This window comes from Schistocerca serialis, chromosome 5 (genome assembly GCF_023864345.2).
Source record: "Schistocerca serialis cubense isolate TAMUIC-IGC-003099 chromosome 5, iqSchSeri2.2, whole genome shotgun sequence".
Taxonomy (NCBI): domain Eukaryota; kingdom Metazoa; phylum Arthropoda; class Insecta; order Orthoptera; family Acrididae; genus Schistocerca; species Schistocerca serialis.
Genome location: NC_064642.1, coordinates 305,876,467 through 305,901,462, shown reverse-complemented (window position 1 = coordinate 305,901,462; position 24,996 = coordinate 305,876,467). Strand labels below are relative to the sequence as shown.

The 24,996-nt window shown below is 39.7% G+C and overlaps 1 protein-coding gene across 1 annotated transcript in view; it reads left to right on the top strand.

Moving 5' to 3' along the window:
• LOC126481253 (ubiquitin carboxyl-terminal hydrolase 35) overlaps positions 1-24,996 on the top strand; it is a 127,581-nt gene that overhangs the window by 63,531 nt on the left and 39,054 nt on the right. The window contains 4 exon segments of the mRNA XM_050104872.1: positions 5,561-5,887; positions 8,579-8,748; positions 8,750-8,947; positions 10,873-11,031. Coding sequence (XP_049960829.1) covers positions 5,561-5,887; positions 8,579-8,748; positions 8,750-8,947; positions 10,873-11,031 — 854 coding nt within the window.

The window sequence follows — 24,996 nt, the reverse complement described above, 5'->3', positions numbered from 1 at the left end:
CACAGTTTTAATCTGCCAGGAAGTTTCATATCAGCGCACACTCCGCTGCAGAGTGAAAATCTCATTCTGGAAACATCCCCCAGGCTGTGGCTAAGCCATGTCTCCGCAATATCCTTTCTTTCAGGAGTGCTAGTTCTGCCAGGTTCGCAGGAGAGCTTCTGTAAAGTTTGGAAGGTAGGAGACGAGGTACTGGCAGAAGTAAAGCTGTGAGTACCGGGCGTGAGTCGTGCTTCGGTAGCTCAGTTGGTAGAGCACTTGCCCGCGAAAGGCAAAGGTCCCGAGTTCGAGTCTCGGTCGGGCACACAGTTTTAATCTGCCAGGAAGTTTCATATCAGCGCACACTCCGCTGCAGAGTGAAAATCTCATTCTGGAAACATCCCCCAGGCTGTGGCTAAGCCATGTCTCCGCAATATCCTTTCTTTCAGGAGTGCTAGTTCTGCCAGGTTCGCAGGAGAGCTTCTGTAAAGTTTGGAAGGTAGGAGACGAGGTACTGGCAGAAGTAAAGCTGTGAGTACCGGGCGTGAGTCGTGCTTCGGTAGCTCAGTTGGTAGAGCACTTGCCCGCGAAAGGCAAAGGTCCCGAGTTCGAGTCTCGGTCGGGCACACAGTTTTAATCTGCCAGGAAGTTTCAAATTTTAAACAGTTAGGTGACTGAAGGTAAAATCTTAAAGGACATAAGGCCACGTCATTTTCTCCTTCAAATGTTTCTGCTACTCGATTAATGTTTTGGCCCCTCTATGGAGATATTCTTTAGGATCATGTGGAGTTCATGGTTAGCAGAACACTGTTAGCTGGTAGTGTTCAGATAATGTCAAATGTCAAGAGATTCTAGAGAAGATCTCAGCAGAGGCATCCAAACATCAATTGATTAGAAAAACTTGAAGTGGAAAATGATACAGCCTTGTATTCTAGAAGATCTTTTGGTCAGTGATGGTTTTACCTTCAATGACAGTGGCCACAAAATCCTGCAGACTCACATTAGGTGACCGTTTTGTTGAAAATGAACTTGGGTTATTTTGATTCAGGAACTTGGGACGACCCATTTAGTTGTGAATTTTTTCAGATAATTGCAGTAAAGTCTGGCTTAACTTGCTGACATTTAAATATCATTATTGACAGACTGAATTTTGTAACTTAAACCTAGTTTACGTGACGTCATTGCCTTGTGCCACATTTTGCATGAAATTAGTGGCACGCAAATGGTTTCATATACGTCCGTAGACATGGCGCTGTCAGTAAGAGCCGTATATTCTTGCATAAAATGAAAATTTTAGCAGCTGTGTGAGTTGTGGCGGAGTTAATGCTTATTTGCGTGAGACTGCTACATAAGACAAAAGATAAAAAAAATTAAGAAACTTGTTTGGGCTAGTGACTGAATCAAGAAAAGACGTCAGCTCAGTTGCTCAGTGACCTAAAAGTTATTTTAAACATCTTAGGACGTTACCAGACCAGTCCATGTTTCTTTTAAATACATTTAACAATCAATAAAGAAAAAGAAAAGTTACTGTAATGTGTGAAAAGAATGTGGAAGTGGAGTTCATCAGCCAAGGACATGGAGAAGCATAATTGCTTGGGGGAGGGGGCTGATACACGCAAAGCTGCAAGCTGGCAGCAATAATTATTTGAAACAGGTTGCATTAGGAAGAGAATGGTTTTCCACCTACTTGCTTACAGATGGAGCTGTACCTTGACAAAATTTAAGAGTTTAAAAATATATACAAATACTACAAATTTTGCACTACAGATTGTGAATGTGTAGCACTGATATAACTTTTTAAATAAATGAACATTGAATAAAGAATTCAGCTTAGGAGATTTGTGTATCCTTTCCACCTGTACACAGTTTCTCTCAAAAAATGAACCAGCCAACTTGAACCATGGAATTTTTGTCTCGTAGTCGTGGACTATTCTGCTGCTAGATATTTTGCGTGCCTGTATTTTTCGTAGTTCATTTGTACAATATTCCTAATTGAATGCATTATGCCCTGTAACACAGACATCACCAGTCCTTCAACATTCAGATAGCATAGCATAGGATGGTCTCAAGTGCAGCAACACGTTGCTGCCTGTTTTTGTAGTCAACATAATTGAAATCTCCCGAACACCTACGCATAGCAAAGGTGTCCAGGAAGTCAAGAATTTCTTCCTTTCCCCACTTCATATTTCAATTTGTTTATACTATACTGACACACCCCACCTCAAAACCTGTGCAGGTAGTGTCGCCAAAGTTGGCATGAGATGAATGAAACTCCTTAGTTTCATCAGTAAGTTGTGCAAACATGTTCCGCGCGTGTGCAACAGTCAGGTAGCGCAGTCACATGTAACCTAGTGTCTTAGTGCAAACTAGACTGTGGATAACACCATTTTAGAAGCTTTTGCTGTGTAGTAGTTATAATATTTCAACAGTGGCAGTTTGCTGTGTACATCAGCGTTCCTGCTGTGCATGTTCTTCATTTAAACGAAAAGAAAGCTTTTCTGGAATTTGTGCTTTTGTCATTTGCAATGTGCAACAAAATTAAGAGATCACTTTTTTGAAACTGCAGATATGTCTTCGATTCTAATGTGTGAGTTCAAAATTTAGCTCAAAGGTGCACATAACCTCCCTTTGTAACAGTGCAAAAGCATGGCACCCAGCGACGTCACTCATGAGCTCAGCGATGCTTCAAACACCAAGGTGCCAACACATGCAAAAAAAGACCACAACTCAGAAGTTCATGTGTGCTGTAAGGTGGGTTAATGATGTCACATCGACACTAAATTTTACCACATTTATGCCCAATGCCACCGTGGATGTGTCATAAGATGGGAAGGTCACCACACTCCCTCTTACCCATATTTCACTCCTCCTTTTGACGCCTCTGTGATGGAGATCAGAACCATGACACCCAGCATTGAAATGATGCGATATTCTTATCGATAGCTGAGAAAAACATTTCAGACCTACTGCCACTATACTGCTAGCGTAAAGACACAGTCAATGCCTTCTCTGCACGATAGCAATGGAGATACTATTGAAGATAGTGCTGCCAAAGCAGAATTACTAAAAACAGCCTTCTGAAATGCCTTCACAAAAGAAACTAAGTAAATATTCCAGAATTCGAATCAAGAACAGCTGCCAACACGAGTAACATAGAAGTAGATATCTTCGGAGTAGTGACGCAACTCAAATCACTTAATAAAAGCAAGTCTTCTGGTCCAGACTGTATACCAGTTATATTCCTTTCAGAGTATGCTGATGCAATAGCTCCATACTTCACAATCGTGTACAACCTTTTGCTCAACGAGAGATCCATACAGAAAGACTGGAAAGCTGCAACAGCTCACACCAATATTCAAGAAAGATAATGGGAGTAGTCCACTAAATTACAGGCCCATAAATTAACGTCAATATGCAACAGGATTTTGGAACATATATTGTGTGCAAACATTATGAGTTACCTCGAAGAAAACGGTCTTTTGACACCCAGTCAACATGGGTTTAGAAAACGTCGTTCTTGTGAAACACAAGCTGTTCCTTATCTATATAAACGATTTAGGGGACAATCTGAGCAGCTGTCTTAGATTTTTTGCAGGTGATGCTGTCATTTATCAACTAGTAAAGTCAGCAGAAGATCAAATCAAATTGCGAAATGATTTAGAAAAGTTGTATGTATGGCGTGAAAATTGGCAACTGACCCTAAATGATGAAAAGTGTGAGGTCATCTATATGAGTGCTAAAAGAAATCCATTAAAATTCATTTACATGATAAATCAGTCAAATCAAAAGGCCATAAATTCAACTAAATACCTAGGAATTACAATTATGAACAAATTAAATTGGAAGGAACACATAGAAAACATTGTAGGGAAGGCTAATGAAAGACTGCGTTTTATTGACAGGACACTTAGGAAAGGTAACAGATCTACTAAGGAGACTGACTGCATTACGCTTGTCCATCTTCTTTTAGAATACTGCTGCGGAGTGTGGGATCCTTACCAGCTAGGATTGACGGAGTACATCGAAAAAGTTCAGAGAAGGGCAGCATGTTTTGTATTATCGCAAAAGAGGGGAGAGAGTGTCACTGAAATGATACAGGATTTGGGATGGACATAATTAAAACAAAGAATTTTTTCGTTGCTGCAGAATCTTCTCACAAAATTCCGATCACCAACTTTCTCCTCAGAGTGTGAAAATATTTTGTTGACGCAGACCTATATAGGGAGATATGTTCACCATGATAAAATAAGGGAAACCTTTGCCATTTTATTCATGCTTGTGTTAATATTGCAGCTTTCCATGATCACGCCACAGGAGGGTGTGAAAAAGTAAAGATGAAAAGTGCAAATACACATTTCTGCCTTGCATCACATTTAAATTTCATAAAATGGATTTGAAAGGTCCCTAGTGGCTCCACACTGTACACTGGAGCAAGAATTGTGGTCACACTACACTTCAAAGGGATCAGAGCACATTCAATGGGGTTGTGGCTTCACAATGTTGTTACAGTAGGTTTGAAATGCCTTGGCATGGCATCAGTGTCGAACCTTGTCAAAAACATCGTCCTGCTCCTCATCTCGCTGCCAACTGCCTTCCCCACAGGAAGGGATGGTTTCATTGACACCCTTTACGTCACCCTCTGTGGTCTTTTTGTATCGATGTTTTCCTTGGCCTCGTGGTGGTTGCCTCCATCACAGAGGTGTCAAAAGAGGGACAAATTGCAGATAAGAACGCATGTGATGACCTTCCCATTGTGTGTGACGTGTCCATGGTTGAGTTGCACAGAATTGTGGTAAAATTTCGTTCCAGTGTGATACCATTAACCCACCTCATAGCTCCCATAAATATCTTGGCTGCAGCAATTTTTTTATTTTTTTTATTATCATGATATTGTGTGGCAACCAATTAAAAATGATACAGTAGTTCTTGCAAGTCACACCAAAAAGGAAAAACAACAAAACATCACATGAGTGACGGGAGTATATAGGCTGGTGGAAATGAGTGGGTTTTTCAGCATCTAGGGAAATAAGAGCAAGGACATACAGAAGTACTGAATGCTGAGAAAGTATACTGAAATATAGATTGTGAAATGTAAGAAAAGTAGCACTGTGGAATGTTGACAGAAAAGTGAGACAATGCATTTGCTTGGTGAAAGCAGTAAGAACTGAGAAAAAACAGATAGAAGTGGAGGGGGAAGTAACAAATCTAATTCTAAAATTTGAGTATATGTGTGAATTCTAAAATTTGATTCTATGTGTGTGGGTGTGGAGGGGGGCAGGCAGGGGTGGAGAGACCAAAACTTGACTCCACTAAAGAGGTTCAAATGGATGTAAGTTGTAATTATGCAGAGATGAAGAGAGTTGTGCATAGTGTCGAAGCTGCATCAAAGACAGTCTTTAAACTAAAGAGCTTGACAGTATGTAAAGTTACTTAAATGCAGTTAAAATCACATTTTTTATGTCTTCATTTTCTGTACACATAACCAAGTTTCAAGAATGTTCATCGGTTACATTAATTATGGCCTTCTAGTTGTGTAAATTTGCTATCAGTTCAGTTATTGTGTTATATAAAACTTATTTTGCAGGTTTAGAACCAACGGTGCAGCACTGTTTGACAGACTTTTTACGCTTGGTTTCATTTGATGACAAACTCTTGGCTGATGTTTGTGTATTCTTGAACCGTCATCCAAAATGTTTGCCATGTGAAGAGGAGTTGAAAAAGTTCTGCGAAACGATAGTAGCATGCCTTTCATCCTTTGCAACACCTGCTGCTAAACGTGAAGCAATTCGCCAGTTTCATGAAAATGTTTCAAAAATTGGAGATTTTCTAACTGATGCTTTGAAAAAGCGGCAGAGAAAAGAAATTATTTATTCTTGCCTGAAGATAGTTTATACAGCTATAGCTAATAAAGGTATGTACAGATTTTATAATTATTGTAAATCAATTTCTGTAAACATGTGACATTTCTGAGAGTTGTTTTGTTTTGTATGAAGACACATACACACAGCATTCCAAGCTAGCAGTTTTAAAAAAACTAAATTCTGTTCGGATAAGTTTCTTTACATGGTAAATTTGAAAAATAAAGTACAGTGCTCGTGGAATATCAACAGTGCTGTCAGTGGACTTGTGAGGATAATGCTATAGCAAGAACATAGATGATTTATGGAACATACTACTTTATAGTATGATACGTACAGGTTGTGCGTAGCACTGAACACATTTACTGGACAACAGTAATACAGGTTACAGATGTGGCTGAGCACTTGTTTTCTGATCACTTAAATAATACTGCTTCTTCGGCAGAGTGTGCTAGGTGGCTGACCCAGGCGACCTCCGTAAGCGGGCTTGTGAACTGTATAGATGCATGATCCCTCAAATCATGCGTGGCATGAGTGAAAGTACATACCACCTCCCTTCAAGGGGGTGGGAACCCACATATGTGTGCGAAAACACTAGGCACAGAAAAAAAATTTGTGGTGCAGAGAAGAAATGCTACAGAAAATAGCACTGGTACTGTGGGGGGGGGGGGGGGGGGGGAACACTAGTCCCACAAGGGACTGAGATAACGAGTTGTGGAAAACACCAATGATGTGGATGATCAACGTGCCACATGGGGAAACTTGGAATAGGCAGCCACTACAGGAAGCCAATACTGATTTAGGAAGGGCTCAACAAAATCAAGATGTAGATGCTGCCACGGGTGCTGCAGTGTTTGCCAGGGGGAAAAAGGTGCCCGTGGGCTGCCTGATGCTGAACAGAGTTAGTGCAAGCAGCAATAAGCCATGTAATGTCCCCCTCTATGCCCAGGTAATACACATGCTGGTGGGACAAAGCTTTGGTGTGAGAAGTCCCCATATCATCATTCAGAAGCCGTGGCACAGTATGGTGTAAGGAAGTGGGAATCACAACCTGGGGAGCAGCATTCCCTGTAGCAAACAAAAGAACCCCATCAAACAGAGGAAAACAGTTCTTTAAGTAGAAGCAATTACACGCGAGATCCAAGGCACGGTCCAGGGCTTTTTCCGGCCAGCAGCGCTGCACAAAAAGAGATGACCTGATCAAGTACAGGATCCATGGCAACAGCCGATGCTGTCATGGCACTAGTGATGGGAAAACCACCGACTGCATTCTGGTTCTCAATATCTAAATAGAAGCAAAGCAAGTTGTCCGATCGAACACCAGATCCGGCATTGGCATGTTGTGCTGTCAGCGAGTAATGGATCAAATAATGATAACAGGAGAGGAAAAGAGCCCACTGCTGCAAATGATGTACTGCCTTGTCTGTCATGGAAGCTAGAGAGTTAAAAAGAGCAACCAACAGCTTGTGATTTGTGATTAACTGGGGCTTAGAATTAAACAAGAAGATGTGAAATTTCTTGAGGCGAACACTATCGCTAAAGTCTACTTTTCAGTCTGAGAATACTGCTTCTGAGAGTTGAAGTTAAAGTCTTAGAAATGTAAGCAATGGGTCGTTCAGACCTGTTTGTGTGTTTGTCTGCCAACATCACACAGAGACTCTCAGATGCTGACCAGTAGAAACTTAAGATAGTACGCAACTTTACCTAGAAACACCCACAGTTCCCTAATGGGGGTTGGCCGCAGCAAAGCTGCAGTTGCATCCACATGGTGATGCAACAGCTTGACCCCTGTGCGAGAAATCTCAAAACCTAAGTACTTGATTGACAGCTGTAAAAGATTGCACTTGAGACCTGCATACTGCAAAACAGAAAACAATGATCAGAGATTTCTAAGGTGGTCTTTATTGGAAGAACCCAAAACAATATCATCGAGGTAATTGATGCAGTTGGTCACAGGCTGTCATCTGTTCACACACTCATCTAGGTGAATGCTAGACTGGTAGAATATGATGACAAAATATTTTTCGCAAAAAGGTGCTGTGTAAAGGTGGCAACATATGCTTAAAAGCAAGTGATTTTAAGTCACAGAACAAGTAAAAAAATAGTGTCCTATATGCTTTCTGTGCACTCAAGTATTTACCAAAAGTGAGCTATCAATGATACAAACTGGAATACAGAGGGAGACCAAGCTTCAGTAATTTTAAATTCCAAAAGTAATCATTCATTTACCTAAACATAAAAATTCACAATGTAACGCCAATTATTTTCAGTGCCAGAAACATGAAAAAGTTCTATTAATATAAATAAATACAACATTTTCATACTACTTTATTTATAGAAATACACATTTTATTTACTTTTCCTTCAAGTAAGATGCACAATTTGTCTCTAAAGATGTTGGCAACCTTAGTTATGGCTCTTGTACAACCAAAAAAAGTTGAACAAATAGGTGAAGACATTACTTCCCTGAAAATTAGTGAAAAGACTCATATAATTGACATAACCATAAGAGACTTGTCAGTCATTTGTTTCACATAAAATGAAATTACTCATACATTCCTATAGCTGACATGGCCACAGAAAGTAGTTTTATACTTTTCATTTGACTGAAAAACGTGACTGAATGAAGAAACAATTGACTGGCTAGCCCATTGTTAGTTGTGCCATTGCTAATGAAGATAAAAAGTATTTTATTTTCTCTCTTTCTGATTTTTAATTGTGCTTTGTTTTAATTATTTTTCTAGATGACGGCAGAGAGCCTTCCCCTAGTTTGGCAGTTGTATTGGGACTTCTTGAGCCGGAGTTCATTAGATGTGAAGTAAAAACTGTGCTTGATAACAGCACATCTCATGATGTAGTGAGAAAGGCATTGCAAATATTTTGTCACTGGCTGACAGTATGGCCCAGAGCAACATATTGTCAATCTATGGATAGATGCTCTTATAAATGAACTTGAGGAAAGAGAGATGTACAGCATTCTTAATGAAGTAACTCTTGAAACCATTGATAAACTCTTTGGATCAATGCAGTTACCTGCCTTACGGCAAGGAGTGGAGACTATTGTGTGGCATATGCTGTTCTCCAATTTATACAATCACGAAGTGTTTCGCAAGGTAAATTTAATGAATGTGTACCAACTTTACAAACTGAACAGAGTTTGCTTTATAAACTTCATTGTTGGCAGCATATTTATCCAAAAGGGGGGGGGGGGGGGGGGGGGGGGGGGAAGAAATCATAATTACAGACTGAGAAATGATTTTGTGTTTATAGAAACTGTGTAGTTTAATATATTAGTTTTGCAGTTTGTGCACTGTGTGTGGAAATTAAAGTAGCATCTTCTTACAGAATATTTAGTCCATACATTGTAATTTGATACTTCACATGGGATCTGATTTTGGATATTTTATAAGAATTCTGTTACCCATTTGTTCAGGGATTTGTAGCTTTTTCATTATGAGATGATTACAGAGGTCACATAACAAAAGTTAGTGTAATGTGCACTACAGAAATGCACTGAAAAATGCCCTATGTGCAATAGTAAGTGCACAGGTCTGTTTCCAAAGTATTTGTTTAAAAACAGTTAATTTATTAAAAATGTTGTTACCAGTATAAGCAGTGATATACATTTTCAAAGAATTGGAGACATCTGTAAATTGGAAAAGTAACACCCGTCTGTGAACACAGTGACAGTAAGACCTTGATTTTACCATAACTTTGAGTAGCTGGCTAGATGTAGTTGTGTACACAGTAGACACGATGCATTATGTAGAGTGGTCAGAAACAGTGTAAAAAGCTTGTGAGAGTGCTGCAGGGTAGGTTGTACTGAGAAATAATGTGAAGAAAAAAATCAAATGTGTTCTGCTGTTTCTGAGTTAATTAGTATTGACATTCGCTAATATGCCATTACATGTACAAATTCAAGCAGCTTGCCAGATACCGTTAGTGTCCGTTGTTATCATAGTGTAGATGATAATGCAGGAGACTACTCTGTCTTTGGCTAGGGTTGGATCCTTACTACTGTCCCATGCCCAATTTTTGTGTCGTTTTCATGTTTGGTTAAGGAAACCAAATGAAGAATACACTTGGCAACATCATCCCTGGTGAGCCGCTTGAATTTGTGTGTGCAACAGCTTGATTTGCCAACTTCAATGCTAATTAATTTTGAAGTGGCACAAAGTATCAAACTTTTTTTGTAACAGTTATATCTCAGCACAACCTACTCTCCAACACCCCAAGCTTTTCAGATTGTGTCCGACCACCCTAGAGATGTGTACCTGATAGTAATCAGATCAGTGGGGCAGATGTGTTTTCTGTAACTGCAGGCATCCCACCCCCTCCTCTCCACCCCCTTCCCCCTCCCACCACCACCACCACCACCACCACCACCACCACCACCACCACATCAAGTGTCCACCTCAGGAGCCTCATTCAGAGAATGCAGCTACTGCCGGTTGCAGTTGCCACAGGGTTCACTGTCATCACAAATTTACTGAATCATAACATTCTGCCATACTGGCTGCCATTGGATGGATTAAAATACCCCTTTATTTTACAATTATTACTTGCAGTTTTGGCTGTGAAGTCATTTTCAAATGGTTATATGTCAACATGAGATATACTTGAATTAGTTCAATAATTAATTATATTATTCACAGGTAGAAATGTAATTGTAAATAATATGTGAGTTTGCTACTATTATAAGTTAGAAAGAATAAAGTATCTTTAATCATTTCTGCTCAACAATAAATGATTTAAATGTACAGCATTATGATTTCAGTTAAATTGGCTTATATTACATTGGGCATGTCACAACATTAATATAAATGATTGCAAATGTAATGTGATACATACTTGTAAAAGTGTTGCAAAATATGCCTTCAGGTATATTTTCTTGATTGTATAATTGCAATAAAACCCTTTAAAAGTAGTAACATTTTGTAAGGTGAATTTTGCTGTGTGCGGTGTTACAGATTCTACTTAAAATGTGTTACATGCTTCACCATTTTACCAATTACTACAGAAATTTGTTTGCTTCCAGATTTCACCAAAAATTCCGGGTGTGGTAGCACAGTTAAAACTTGAAAATAGTAATAATGCTAGTGCTTCCCTTCGTTTTCTGTACAATTACTGTTGCATCATGTATGAAGAAATCCCAAATTTCAAGAAAGATTATGAAGAAGTCGTTAAGGCCATGGAGGTATGAATGCTAAATATGTACTACTCCTATGTTTCAAATGAAGAAGGTACTTGACTGTTTAAATCATCTAAAGAAGAAAAATTATGCTCATGTTCCTAGATACAACATACTAATGTTTCTCTTCGTGACACCACGATCGTCTTTGCCACAGCTGCCAACATTGCAAGCATTTGTGTTTCCGTTTTTATAATGTGTAATTGTGGATTAATGCTCACCATGTCCATTACTTTTATTAAAATGTATAAATTTGCCAAGTGCCAAATACTTCAGGGAACTCAAACAAAAACTACTTGATAAATATGGTAATCAAATTAATCATGATTTTTGGGCTAGTGAGTTGCATCTTTGAGATGGACCTGTTTACTGGTAGCAGTTCATGTTTGACATCAGCTCTATAACAGATATAATATTTTGTGATAAGGTTGGAAAGTGATGGAGGAAAATGATTTTGTTGACAGGCCTGCGAAGTAGAAAAAGTAAAGCTTTTATAAACCTGAATATTGGCCTTTACTGGGCATGATTTTTTGGATATAGTATAGCATTCCTGTCCCCTAATTTTTGAATGGGCTTACTAAGCCTGTTGTTAGGTGGATCTACAATGTGATATGACTCCATATAATGGTACAACTTGGCATTTTTCACTTTAAAAAATGGTTGGAATAGGTGAAAGAAGTGATAAGTAGCAAAAAATTGCAAGACTGGCTGGGTATTGAGCCCAAGGCCTTTAGATTTGTTGTGTGGAAGTTACCCACTGCTCTACTGACTCACCCTCTGCCCAGTGCCCCCTGAGCAGTACGCTGAGGATATTACAGTTGTTATGTTGCTGAAGCTTAGAGCGGATCTATCTTTCCGTATATGAAAGCTGGTGTCATCAGTATCATTCAATAGTTAATTGCACAAATGCAAAATGATTTTTACTGTGAATGGAAAATCTGTCTTGTGTGGGCCTTAGTGATAGGATTGCCACAATAGTCTTCATCACACCCATTAAGAAGGTTGTCAATTTTACTGTTATGGAGAGGAGTGCATTTCAATGGATAGACAATTTTGCTGGTAGCTACTCTCCAGCCACTGCAATGTACTGTAGTAATAAAAATTGTATTTATATTAGGACTTCAGTACAACCTAGTGAGTTCTTGAGAAACTGTAGTTAAAGAAAAGGCCTCTCTTCCCTCGCCCAAGATTGTACCACAGTACTGAGGCGGTCATATAGTTGGACAAAGATATTAGCAGTGGAAGTTACAAGGTTAAACTGGGATGATATAACTGGGCATGGAAAATTATAGTCCTTCTGATGGTAATGCTGGATGATTACAGTTAATTTATTTTTCAAGATATTGCTATATAAACATTGATGTTCCGATAATTGACTAAATCACACCTTTAGCTGAAATCAAATGCAGCTGTCTTAATGCACACTTCTAATAGCCTAATTATATGCCTGCCAAAAGAATAATAATAATTAAAAAAAATACACTGAAAGGTGAAATAAATTTCAAGAAATGTTGTCAGAGTTGCTGACACTATCTCTGATTGACCACTGCCACTGTGGTCTTCTTGTTACCCTACTTCAAGCTTTGACAGAGATGTAGTGGTGCTGGCTACAACAGTTATTACAGCTGTGAATACTCCAAACCTGTAGTCTTAATTCAGTGTAGCACTGTAGGCAGTATTTTGCTTCCTTGCCTGACGAACCGCAACATGCTCATGTAGTGAGAGCACCAGTTCATGCTCAGCACCAAATAAGAGATTTCTTCCACGCCGGTGACGATCAGCTGCACTTCAAAACTTCAACTACATACCTTGCCATATTTGTGTACTCCTTTTGAACAACACACACTTTGATAGCAAAAATAATCAATTTTTGACAATATAATGTAAATGGATGGATAAAAAGTTAACTCACCGAGGATGCCAGGAGAACACGCACATTAGGAAAAAAAAAAGGTTTTATTTATGCAACTTTCAGAGCCAATGGCTCCTCCTCCAAGTTAAAGGAGAAGGAAGAGGGGTGAAGGGAAAGAACTGGAGAGATTTAGGAAAAGGGGTAAAGTTCGGAAAAGTCGCCAGAACATCGGGTCAGGGGAGACTGACCAGATGGGATGAGAAGGAAAGACTGATTGTTGGGGACTGCATCGGATGAGATTTGAGAACTTGAGAGGTTAAAGATGGAAGACATGGTAATATGCAAGACAGAGATTACTGCCAAAACATTGTGCATGAATTAATAATAGTGAAGAGCTGTGTGCATTGTATGTAACAGAGGCAGGAGAGGGACAGCAAAAAATAGACAGGTCAGAAAATGAAAGATGTAGAAAAACAGAGTGAAGAAAGGAGTAGTTACTATGAATAAATGCTCAAGGAGAAGAAATTAACATAAATTAAGGCCAGCTAGGTGGCGAGAACCAAGGACAAGTTGTAGCGCTAGTTCCATCTGCGGAATTCTGGGAAACTGGTGTCTCTGAGAATAATCCATGTAGTGCATGTGGTGAAACAGGCACCGATATCTTGACTGTCATGTTATGTAGCATGCTCTGCTACAGGATATTGTGTGTTGCCAGAATAAACCTTCTGCCTGTGCCCATTCATCGTGACTGATAACTTGGTGTTAGTCCTGCTGATGTAAAAGGTTGAACAGTATTTACATAACAGCTGGTATATGATGTGTTATTTCACAGGTGGCTCTTCCTTTGATAGCATGTGTTTTGCCAGTCACATGGCTGATATGAATCGTGGTAGGAGGGTGCATAGGGGGAGTCTTAGTGGGGATGGTCACAGTGGTAGGAGCCATAGGATTGAAGATGGGTGCAGAAGGAGCGTAAGGTCTGACAATGATATTGATATTGCGGAGATTGGGAGAGTGACAAAAAGCTTTTCTAGGTGTGGTGGGCAAAATCTCAGACAGAATGGATCTCATTTCAGGGCATGATTTTAGGAAGCCTTGTCAAAGTAGCTGATTAATACATTCAAGACCAGGATAATTCTGAATGACAAATGGAGTGCTCTGAAGCTGGTTTGTTTGGAGGGATAAGCAGTAATAAGACTGGATGTGATGGCCTGGGGAATCTGGTTTTGAACTAGGCTGTTGGGGTAATAACATCCAGTGAAGGCGGAGGTGAGAATGGTGGCATATTTCTGTAAAAAGTGTGCATCCAAACAAATATGTTTGCCTCGAATGCCAAGGCTGTTTGGGAGGGAACGTTTGACATAGAAAGGATGGCAGCTGTCAAAATGTAAATACTGTTTGTTGTTAGTAGGTTTAATGTGGACAGAAGTGTGTAGCGGCCTACGGTGAGGATGAAATCAACATCAAGGAAAGTGGCATGGGATTCAGAAGAGGACCATGTGAAATTTAAATGGGAGAGAAGGTATTTAGAGATTCCAGAAATTTTAACAGGTCAGCTTCACCATGAGTCCATATGGCAAAGATGTCACCAATGTATCTGAACAAAACTGGGGGCTGAAGGTTTATGGATTCCAGGAAACCCCCGTCCCCTCCAAGCAACTCATAGAAAGGTTGGCATAGGAAGGGGCCATCCTGCTTCCCATGGATTTGCCCCTGATATGTTTTTATGTCCGTCTCACAAAGGTGAAGTAGTTGTTGGTAAGTATAAAGTTGATTAAGGTGAGCAAGGATGGTGTAATAAATTTTGAATCAGGTGGATGCTGACTGAGGAAATGTTCGGCAGCAGATAGACTATGTACGTGGGGGATCTGGTATAAACGGAGGTGGCGTCAGTGGTGGCAAGCAAGGTGTATGGTAGGAATGGGATGAGCAAGGATATCAAACGACCTAGGTGGTGGTGGTTGTTGGGATGTTTAAGGGGGACTAAACAGCAACGATCTAGGGTTGGTGTGTTTAATACAGGAAGGAAGTCTCTGTACTACAGGTTACTGGTGCTGATCAACTAAGGCAGATTTACGTTCAGTGGGTGCTTTGAAGCCAGGAACTGTAGGATGGCCAGGATAGGGTTTGTGGATCTTACAAAGAAGGTGCAAGGTGGAGGTGCATAGTTTGTGTGGGATAAGAAGTTCTATGGATTGAGTTGTTAGCAATTCTGAGGGGACTGAGGTTTTAAGGAGGGACTCCAGGTCAGTTTGAATCACAGGGCTGGGATCTTGATGGCAGATGCTGTATGTAGAAGTGTCGGACAGCTGGCATAGACCTTCACTAACCTACTCCTGTCAATCAAATACAACAGTGGTAGATCCTTTGATTGCTTGGGGGGGCGGGGGGGGGGGATATTGATGGAGTCATCAGCTTTTAGGGAACACAGAGCCTGGAGTTCTGCAGAGGACGGGTTAAGGTCATGTTACAGGGACGTGAGGAAGGTTTGTGAAGAAGTGCTGGATGGGAGAAATTCTTGGAAGGATTGTAAAGAATGATTTTGAGGTAATGGTGTTGAATCCACCAACACAATTTGTCAGAACTTGGCTGGTGGGAACTAGAGCTACTATGTGTCCTTAGTTCTTACCACCTACCTGGCCTTAATTTAAGTAATTTCAGCATTTCTTCATAGTAGCTACACTGTTCTTCACTCATGTTTTTCTACATCTTTCATTTTCTGCCTTGTCTATTTTTTTGCCGCCACCCTCCCACTTCTGTTACATACAATGCACTTAGCTCTTCCAGGGTTGCCACTAGTCCTGGAAATCAGGGAATATCAGGAAATTTCAAACATATTTTTTTGCCGCCACCCTCCCACTTCTGTTACATACAATGCACTTAGCTCTTCCAGGGTTGCCACTAGTCCTGGAAATCAGGGAATATCAGGAAATTTCAAACATGTCAGGGAAATCAGAGAAATATCAGGGAAATTAAAAAATACTGGTAAATCTTGTTTTTGTTTCGGCAGATGAAATGGTTTGTTTACTGAGATGTGATGCATCATCACTGGTGGATTGGCACAGCTGAGTACGTGCACTACTTCCCTACTCCCTCATTCTTACTGCTTCTCCCCTTCCCACCATTCCCATCAGCTTGCAGTCCGTGTTCCCACCACTTCTTGCTGCTAGCTAGCAGCTGCCAATGAGAGGCAAGGAAGTGTGAGGAGTGGTTTGTTTGGATATAATTCCCAGAAACTATTGGCACAGCGGCCGGAGACGGCAGTCATGCCTGTGAGTTGTATTGGAGTGATTATGTGAAAGTGTGTGTGCTCTCGCTTTTTGACAAAGGCCGTGGCCGAAAATATAACTATGAGAGTATCTGCTGTGGTTGGCAGGAGAGCCAACACCGTGTTACTAGAGGAAGCTGAAAGGCACGTGTTTTAGCTCACGCAGGCTGGCGTGAGGTCTGGAACAGGACAAGGAAATTAGAATTTAAAGAAAACGGACGTAGCTGGTGGACTACTTAACTTTAATCCGCTGATGGTGAACGTCGCTCTTGACGTTACATGATTCACAGTATCAATAGTAACTGGTAATGGCGCCTTGCTAGGTCATAGCAAATGACGTAGCTGAAGGCTATGCTGACTATCGTCTCAGCAAATGAGAGCGTATTTTGTCAGTGAACCATCGCTAGCGAAGTCGGTTGTACAACTGGGGCGAGTGCTAGGAAGTCTTTCTAGACCTGCCGTGTGGCGGCGCTCGGTCTGCAATCACTGATAGTGGCGACGCGCGGGTCCGACGTATACTAACGGACCGCGGCCGATTTAAAGGCTATCACCTAGCAAGTGTGGTGTCTGGCGGTGGACACCACAGTATCATTGTCTTTTCTGTGTGCCTGTCTGCGGCTCAGCGATCATCTTCATGGTGAGTTGTTACCTATCCTTATTAGTACTGATTCTCAGAGTATTCATGCAAGCTGTTGCTTGGATTGATGACCGCAGTCTCATTTCGTCATCGTATCTGTGACACGTGAATAGTTGGTCACATGATTGGACTTCCATGATGGACCAAAACTGCAGGCCATTTCTGTGGGTATCTCTAACGGATGGGGCCTGCCAATCTGAAGTCTATCATTTCCATTAAGGCCCTGCCCATCAGATCTAGTCTCACTGATCTGCCCACAGGCCAGGTCTGTTTGTGTGTGGCGTAATGTGGCGGATTTTTGTCTTGGACCCAGGACTGTGGTGCTCCTCGGCAGGCCAGAAGCCACAGGTGATGTGTTTCAGGAATTGAGACTGTCTCATCGCAAGTACATTGTACAGTGCAGCATTTTATAGACATTTTATTTATTCTGATACATTTTGGCATTTTGAAAGTATTCCGTATACTAGAAAGTATGAACACAGTAAGAAGAAGAAAATTGTGACAGTCACTGGCAGTTTGTGCTCTACGCATTAATATATTTCTTGAAAGAAAAATCACATAGTATCTGTAAAATAAAATGATTGTGTGGCATTGATGGCCGGGAGGTCCCATCCAGAGAATTTCGGTCACTGGGTTGCAAGTCTTCGTTCAGGTGATGCCACATTTGCCAACTTGCATGTCAGCGATTGCGAAATGATGATGAGGACAACACAACACGCACTCCACGAGCAGAGAAAATCTCCAACCCACCTGGGAATCAAACTCTGGCCCACTGTGAGGTAGGCAAACATGGTGCCACTCAGTTAAGCAGGCGGACACACAGTACCTCTAAAATAATATATATAATGCAGTGGGTAATAACTGACAATAACGAACAAATAGAACCAACATTTCATTGGCGGTTATCTATAGTGTTGATTTACACAACTATGTCCCGCTTTATACACTTCTTTCAAGAGGCCTACGTTTCTCTGAGGTTATTTCTGAAACCAGTGAAGGTATTTTAAATCTGTCTTGCAACTCAAAGGAAATGCATATTTTTGTCACCAATTGTGTTTTGTTTTATTGAAATCAAATAACATCAGTGGTCTTAATGAAATGCACATACCGTTTGGCTTGCTTTCTCATCTAAATACAGTTCATTACAAAAGATTTTGATGTTAGTACTTAAGATTTTTGCTCACACAGTTAGAAATGCAGAACTCCCTACATTTTTTTGTCAACTTATGCGTTTACTCACCCATGAGATCTCAAAATTTGTCATGGAAAAATGCTAAAACTTGTCTAGAAATCAGGGAATTTCACTTAGGGAAATTTGTGGCAACCCTATTTACATTCTTACTAACTCATTAATGATGTTTTAGCAATAATCACTGTCTTGCATAGTACCTTGTCTTCCACCTTTAAGTTCTCAGGTTTTCAAATCTTGTCCAGTGGAGTCCCCAGCAATCAGTCTTTCCTTCTCATCCCATCTGGTAAGTCTCTCCTGACCCAGGGTTCTTGGTGACTTTTCTGAATTCAACCCCTTTTCCCAAACCTTCCCAGTTCCTTTCGCTTTAGTCCTCTTCCTTCCCCTTCAACCCTTCTGCTGCGAGGAGGAGCCACTGGCTCCAAAACCTTGCATAAGTAAAACTATTTTTTCTTAATGCGTGTGTTCTCCTGCCACCACTTGGTGACTAGATTTTTTTATCTATCCAGTTACATAACTCTCCATGAGAAGTTATGTTTCTGATACTTACGAGTATATAGAGACCAGCTACAGAGTATAGTATCTTCATTTAGCATGGATATTGATTCAGCTAATGTGTCAACATGTCTACTTCTAGCTTGTGAGATGGGTTGAACTTCTGATTTGTGGGACAAAATAAAAATTGGTGCTGTGCATTGTATAGCGGTTTGTTCTGTCTTGCGAAGCTCTCTCCTTTATGTCATAGTGGTATTATACTATTATCTTGCTGTTTTTACTGCTTTCTGTTGTGTTTTTATTTCGGAGAGACAGATTACGCTCAATATTTGGCTTGCACTTTGGTTTTCGAATTCCTTCAGTGATTTTTCCCCTGTACACCAAGATGGTTGGAGATCAGCACATGCAAGGGACTGCTGTTCTCATTCTGTCCAAGGTATGCTGCAGAAAACAAGGAGCTCCTTTTGCTACATGAAAACATATTTTGTGCGCAGTCGACACCAATTCACAAACAAATTGGTGTCCGTCTTGCACTGGTGCAACTGTAAAAAATGCCAATAGGACTTATCTTTTGAAGTGAAGTGTTTACTGCAATGTACTGGGATGTTATTGGCACAACTCACAGAGCTGCTTGGTATTTTGTGAAAATAGCTATCTGGTCCTGATGCTTTATTGGTCGCTTCGTACAAAGATGGCTCATGCCTGCGTCATATGACCAGCCCCCATGCTGTGAACCACTATGCTGTCTGTTGCTCCCATCACTGTTAGTAGCATAGCAAATTTTCTACCACAAACACTGTCTTGATACTGTATTTGACGTGTGTAGGGTATTTGATCCAACAGTATGTAATATTTCCCGAGGACTGCTGTTAACTAGTTTTTTTCCCAGAAATTGTAACACAACTGTGTCTGTTCCTATGGTTCTTCAAAAATAGCTTTCCTGCTGTGTTCTTTGCACTTGATACTTCTTGCAGTATTTCGATTAGCAACACTGCAAGTACAAGATAATAAACAGTTTCCATTATCTCTCAAGTACTGGAAGATGAAGCTTGCACAGGATGGAGTAGCATGGAAAGCTGCATCAAACCAGTCTCAGGACTGAAGACCACCACAACATCATCATAGCAGTTTATTTTCCAAGACATCTTTGTATGCAACACTTTGTTAATGCATAAAATCACCCCTCTTTTTGAAATGATAAAGCCAAAAGCAGCTGTTTTAGTGCTCATTTCCAAAACTGTTGTTTCTTGACATACACAAACTCTGAAAATATGCTTACTAACAGAGTGAATTTGTTTCCACCCATTCACTACCAAATGATAATAAAGATATTTAACCACTATTGCTACTAATGAGGCCTCAGAGTATACATGCAGCCTGAACGGGTCAGCTGTACTAATTTAATCCATGTTGTACTGCTGGCAGATCTCAACTGCTTCACTGTAGACAGGAAGACACATCTCATCCTGAAAATCTAAGCTTGACTGTCACAGTGATACAAATTATGACATCACAGAATTACTGAATTAAGTATTCTGCTTTTGTTTTCAATTTGCAGTAATTTCTCTAAAAGAATTTTAAGAAAATCATCATTCTAAACATTCTCTCAGTCTTTCTCAGTGTGATTGATTAATGGTGTGCTTCTGGCTGTTTAGCCGAGTTATTAATTTCCACTTTATGCGTATAATTTTACAGCTGGCCCTACCATCTTCTACATGTGCTATGAGTTATGCTGTTCTATATGCTCACTGCCTCGGCTCCATCCATCCGTCACAAAGAATTTGGTGCTGACTAGTCCATATTTTCAGTGAAGGAGAGCCTTGCTGAAGAATTACAACATGCACGAATATTGTTCCCAGTGAATGGGAACAGATGTTGGAGTCAAGGTCAATAATGCCCGAAAAAATATCGAGACAATCTAATGAAGAGAAGCTAAGAATCTCTTATCTGCCTTAAGCTGGCCCAATATCTGAAAGGATTGGTAGACTTCTACAGAAACATGTCATCTAATATTTTTCGCTCCCATCAACAAACATAAAAAGTCTTTTGCAATTGCAAATACAATGCGTTATAGTATTGACAATGATCTAGGTCTCAGAAAGCTGGGTGTGTACCATGTTCCATGTGAATATAGCATGTTTTACTTGGGGCCGACCGAGCGAGGTGGCGCACACTGGACTCGCATTCGGGAGGACGACGGTTCAATCCTGTCTTCGGCCATCCTGATTTAGGTTTTCCGTGATTTCCCTAAATCGTTTCAGGCGAATGCCGAGATGGTTCCTTTGAAAGGGCATGGCCGATTTCCTTCCCAATCCTTCCCTAACTCGAGCTTGCGCTCCGTCTCTAATGACCTCGTTGTCGACGGGACGTTAAACACTAACCACCACCACCACTTGGGGCCGACTGTGAAAAAAGTCAAGCACAGAGAAAGGTATATCAGTGCCAGACTGGAGTAAAACAACCATATAAATCACTTATCACAAGAGTGGTGCCTTGAATATAATCATGAAATGAAATACAATGAAACAAGGATCATATTGCAGACACTAAGTTCCTGGGACTGTGGGATTACATCTACATCTGTATTTTGCAAAATCACCATGTGATGCATGGCAAAGGGTTTGCCCCATTGTACCAGAAATTATGGTTTCTTTCTGTTCTGTTCACATATGGACTGTGGGAAGAATTATTGTTTGAATGCCTCTGTGCATGCAGTAATTATTCTAATTTTGTCCTCATGATCCGTATGTGAGCAATAAATAGGGGATTGTAGTATGTTCTTAGTATCATCATTCGAAGCTGGTTTTTGAATCTTTGTTAATATACTTTCTTGGGATAGCTTGTCTATTTCAAAGGTATTCCAGTTCATTTAGTATCTCTGTGACACTGTCCCACGGATCAAACAAACCTGTGACCATTTGTGCTGCCCTTCTCTGTATATGTTCAATATCCCCTGCTACTGATATTTGGTACGTACCCCATGCAATTGAGCAGTATTTTAGAACCGGTTGCACAAGTGATTTATAGTTAGGGACAGGAAAAAATTGGTGTTATTTTATGACCAAAATCAGTGTTATTTTTTTGCACACTTTGGTGTTATTTGTTGATGTTATTTTCTGGCAATCAGTTATCTATAATTGTCATATTTAACCATTTTTCAATGCTATGTTAAAATAGAACCATTCCTAAGATAGGGTGGGCCAAACATGAGACAAGTGTAGAGAAAAATTATTTTAACAAAAATTTTTGACAAAAATAATTATTTAAAAACAAACACCAAAGGTAAAAATGAAAATAAAAGTATGATGCAGATATTTTATTGATGACATGTTTCCCACTTCTTCATATTGTTCTTGAGCCGTGGAGACCACAGAAGCTAGTCTCCGCTGCTCAAGAATGATGTGAAGATCCGCTAGGAGCGTGAAACTTGTCATCAATAAAGTATCTGCAACAGAGACTATTACTTAAATTTTTAACATTTGTATATTGTTGCTGCACTTGGTCAGAATGGTGTGGAGTGATACATACATTTTAAATACTGGGGAAAAAATAATTTATCAGTGATGTATCCAGCAGATTAAAAATATACAGAGCTTCCCTTTTTTCAGATCCGCAATCAATTCTCGACAATTTTTCTCATCGACTTAAATATTTATGTTAAATGGTTGAAATTTCTTATGGAATAACAATAATGAAACTTAGAAGAAAATCTGTTAATGAAAACAAAAATCTCTGCCTTTGCAATGCTATTCTTAATAAATAAAATGTCTTGGCTGGATCCTCAAGAGATTTTTCTGTATGAATTTCACCAAGAAGGCTTGAAGGTTATTTTTTAAGTATTCCTAAGAAACAAAATACTTATAAACATTTACAAAAGGTATTTAACTTGGGTTAAAAATAAGACGAGATTTAATTTTCTTTATTTTTTTTTAATGTTCACTCAGACGTTGGTTGGAAACAAAGTTTATAATATGTTTCTGTACACGTTTTGAGTTTCAAATTCCATTTTCCATCCCATCAGTAGCACAGTATTTTAATACAAAAATACTTTCTTTTAACGTAGTATCTTTTTTGACACACATATACTACTGGTAGTAAGACTCATTTATGTACTGCATTTTCAGTTGTTTTTACCAAGATCTGAACAAATGGGGTGAAAACAGACAAAACATCTCATATGCTTACCTTACTATTAATAATGAAGTGTAAATGTGAAATATCCGAACATGGGAACTGCAATAGCTTCGAAACGATTGAAAAACGCGCCACAAACAAAACACGAGACAAATGAAGTGTACCCCCACTCTAACTCAGACAGCTATGTGCATCCGTCAATCTGGCAGCTTGGCAGCGTCAGAAAAATTTTTCCAGGTGGATGCTGGCTGCTTTCTCTCACTGTTTATACACCAAACAGCCACACTTCAAGTAGCCAGAAGCAGGAGTAGGCGCTGCTCTGTGCATGCGCGGCAAGCTGTCTGGTAACTGCTTAAACAAACCTTATTTCAACAAAATTTGAAAACAACCATATCAATATTAATTAAAATTTTTATAATTAATACATACTCATTAGCAATGGTTGGCAACAAGCATACGTAAAACAGTTGTCCTGCCAATGAATGGTCTCTGCAAACTTGACTAATGGCTTAAACACAATCATGTACAATATTAACGTGGTTTGCATACTATCACAGAGTAGACCTTTCTCTTTGTTTGGATGATTTGAGGAAGGGTTCTGATACATGGAACCGATCATCAATTAAACAAAAGTAGCTGAATTTTGCAACTTTGGCTGTTTTCTGCATCAAACTGATTAACTCAGGTTGCTGTCCTGTTATTAATCCAGCTTGCTGGAAATCAAAAAAGATTAATTTTATAGCTGCTCGTTTCAGTCGTAGAACATAATGCTGTCCTGTAAGATACCTGCTTCACCAAGCATTTGGAACTCATCACATATTCGGAAATAAACACCCAAATATTTATTTCATTCTTCGATCTCTAACCAGACAGAAATGCATCATTTATTACAGAACATACTTGTATTACACTTTTGGATTTTTTCCTTTACTTTTGCTGTGAAAAGTGGTAGAGTTGTAAGCTTAATGATTGATGACGGTGTTGGCAGTGTTTGCGCTCACCCTTCTTCCAAACACTTGCATTACATTCATAACAAAAGACCCAGACTGTGTTGGCAACGCTATGATGGGGGGAAAAAAAAAAAAAAAAAAAAAAAAAAAAAAAGTATTAGCATCAGTGGAACACGAACTTCCATTCATATCGTAAACCACGAAACTATCCGTTACCTCGTGGCTTATTCGTTCGGCTACTGTCTTGTCTCAAGTGATCACATTTCTTCAAGACTTATATCGTTGTTGTGTTATTAAACACATTTAATAAACATTGGCAATGTGTTTGTGATAAATTTTCATTGTGCCATTGCTTTGAAATGGCACACTGCGGTACGTACACTGCAAAAGAAATAAATAATTGAAATTCACACAGTGGTCGTTTGTACGCGCTCGCAAAAGTTGATATTCGAAAGACCACTAGTTACGTCGCGACTGCAAAAAGTTGTGTGACAGTTGAACATATAACATTTCAACATTAAACATCATTAGATTTATGACACTTCTTACGAGGACTCAGAGAAATTTTGTTGAAGAACTCCGATTTTGCGTTACTTCCTTAAAAACCGCCGTATTCGCATTACCTCCTTAAAAACAGCTGAATTCATGTTATTTCCTTAAAAACAACCAAATTTGCATTATTTGTCGTGTTATCGTTTAAATGAATTTTTCCTGTCCCTTTTTATAGGCAATCTCCTTTGTAGACTGATTGCACTTCCCCAGTATTATGCTAAAAAACTTATGTTTACCATCTCCCTTACTCATGAATGGGCCTATGTGATCATTCCATTTTATATCCCTACCAGGTGTCACACCCAGGTATTTCTACGAGTTGACCATTTTCAGTGATGATTTGCTGATATTATAGGATACTACAGTTTTTCGTTTTGTGAAGTGCACAATTTTACATTTAAAGGAAGTTGCCCATCTTTGCACCACTTTTAAATTTTATGAAGATATGACTGAAAATTTATGCAGCTTCTTTCAGATAGTACTTCATTATAGATGACTGCATCAGCTGCAAAACGTCTGAGACTACTATTGACATTGTCCACAAGGTCGTTAATATACAACATGAACAGCAAGAGTCCCAATACACTTCGCTGAGTTGCACCTGAAGTTACTCCTACATCTGACAATGGCTCTCCAACTCCCTACCATAAAGTCCTCAATCCAGTCACAAATTTCACTTGATACTCCATATGATCATACTTTTGGCAATAAGCGTAGGTGTGGTACTGAGTTAAAAATTTTTCAGAAATGCAGAAATACTAAATCTACCTGCATGCCTTGACCAAGCTTTCAGTGTGTGACGTGAGAAAAGTGTGACTTGGGTTTCACATGTTCGATGATTTGGAATCAATGCTGGTTGGCATGGAGGTGGTCATTCTGTTCATCATACCTCAT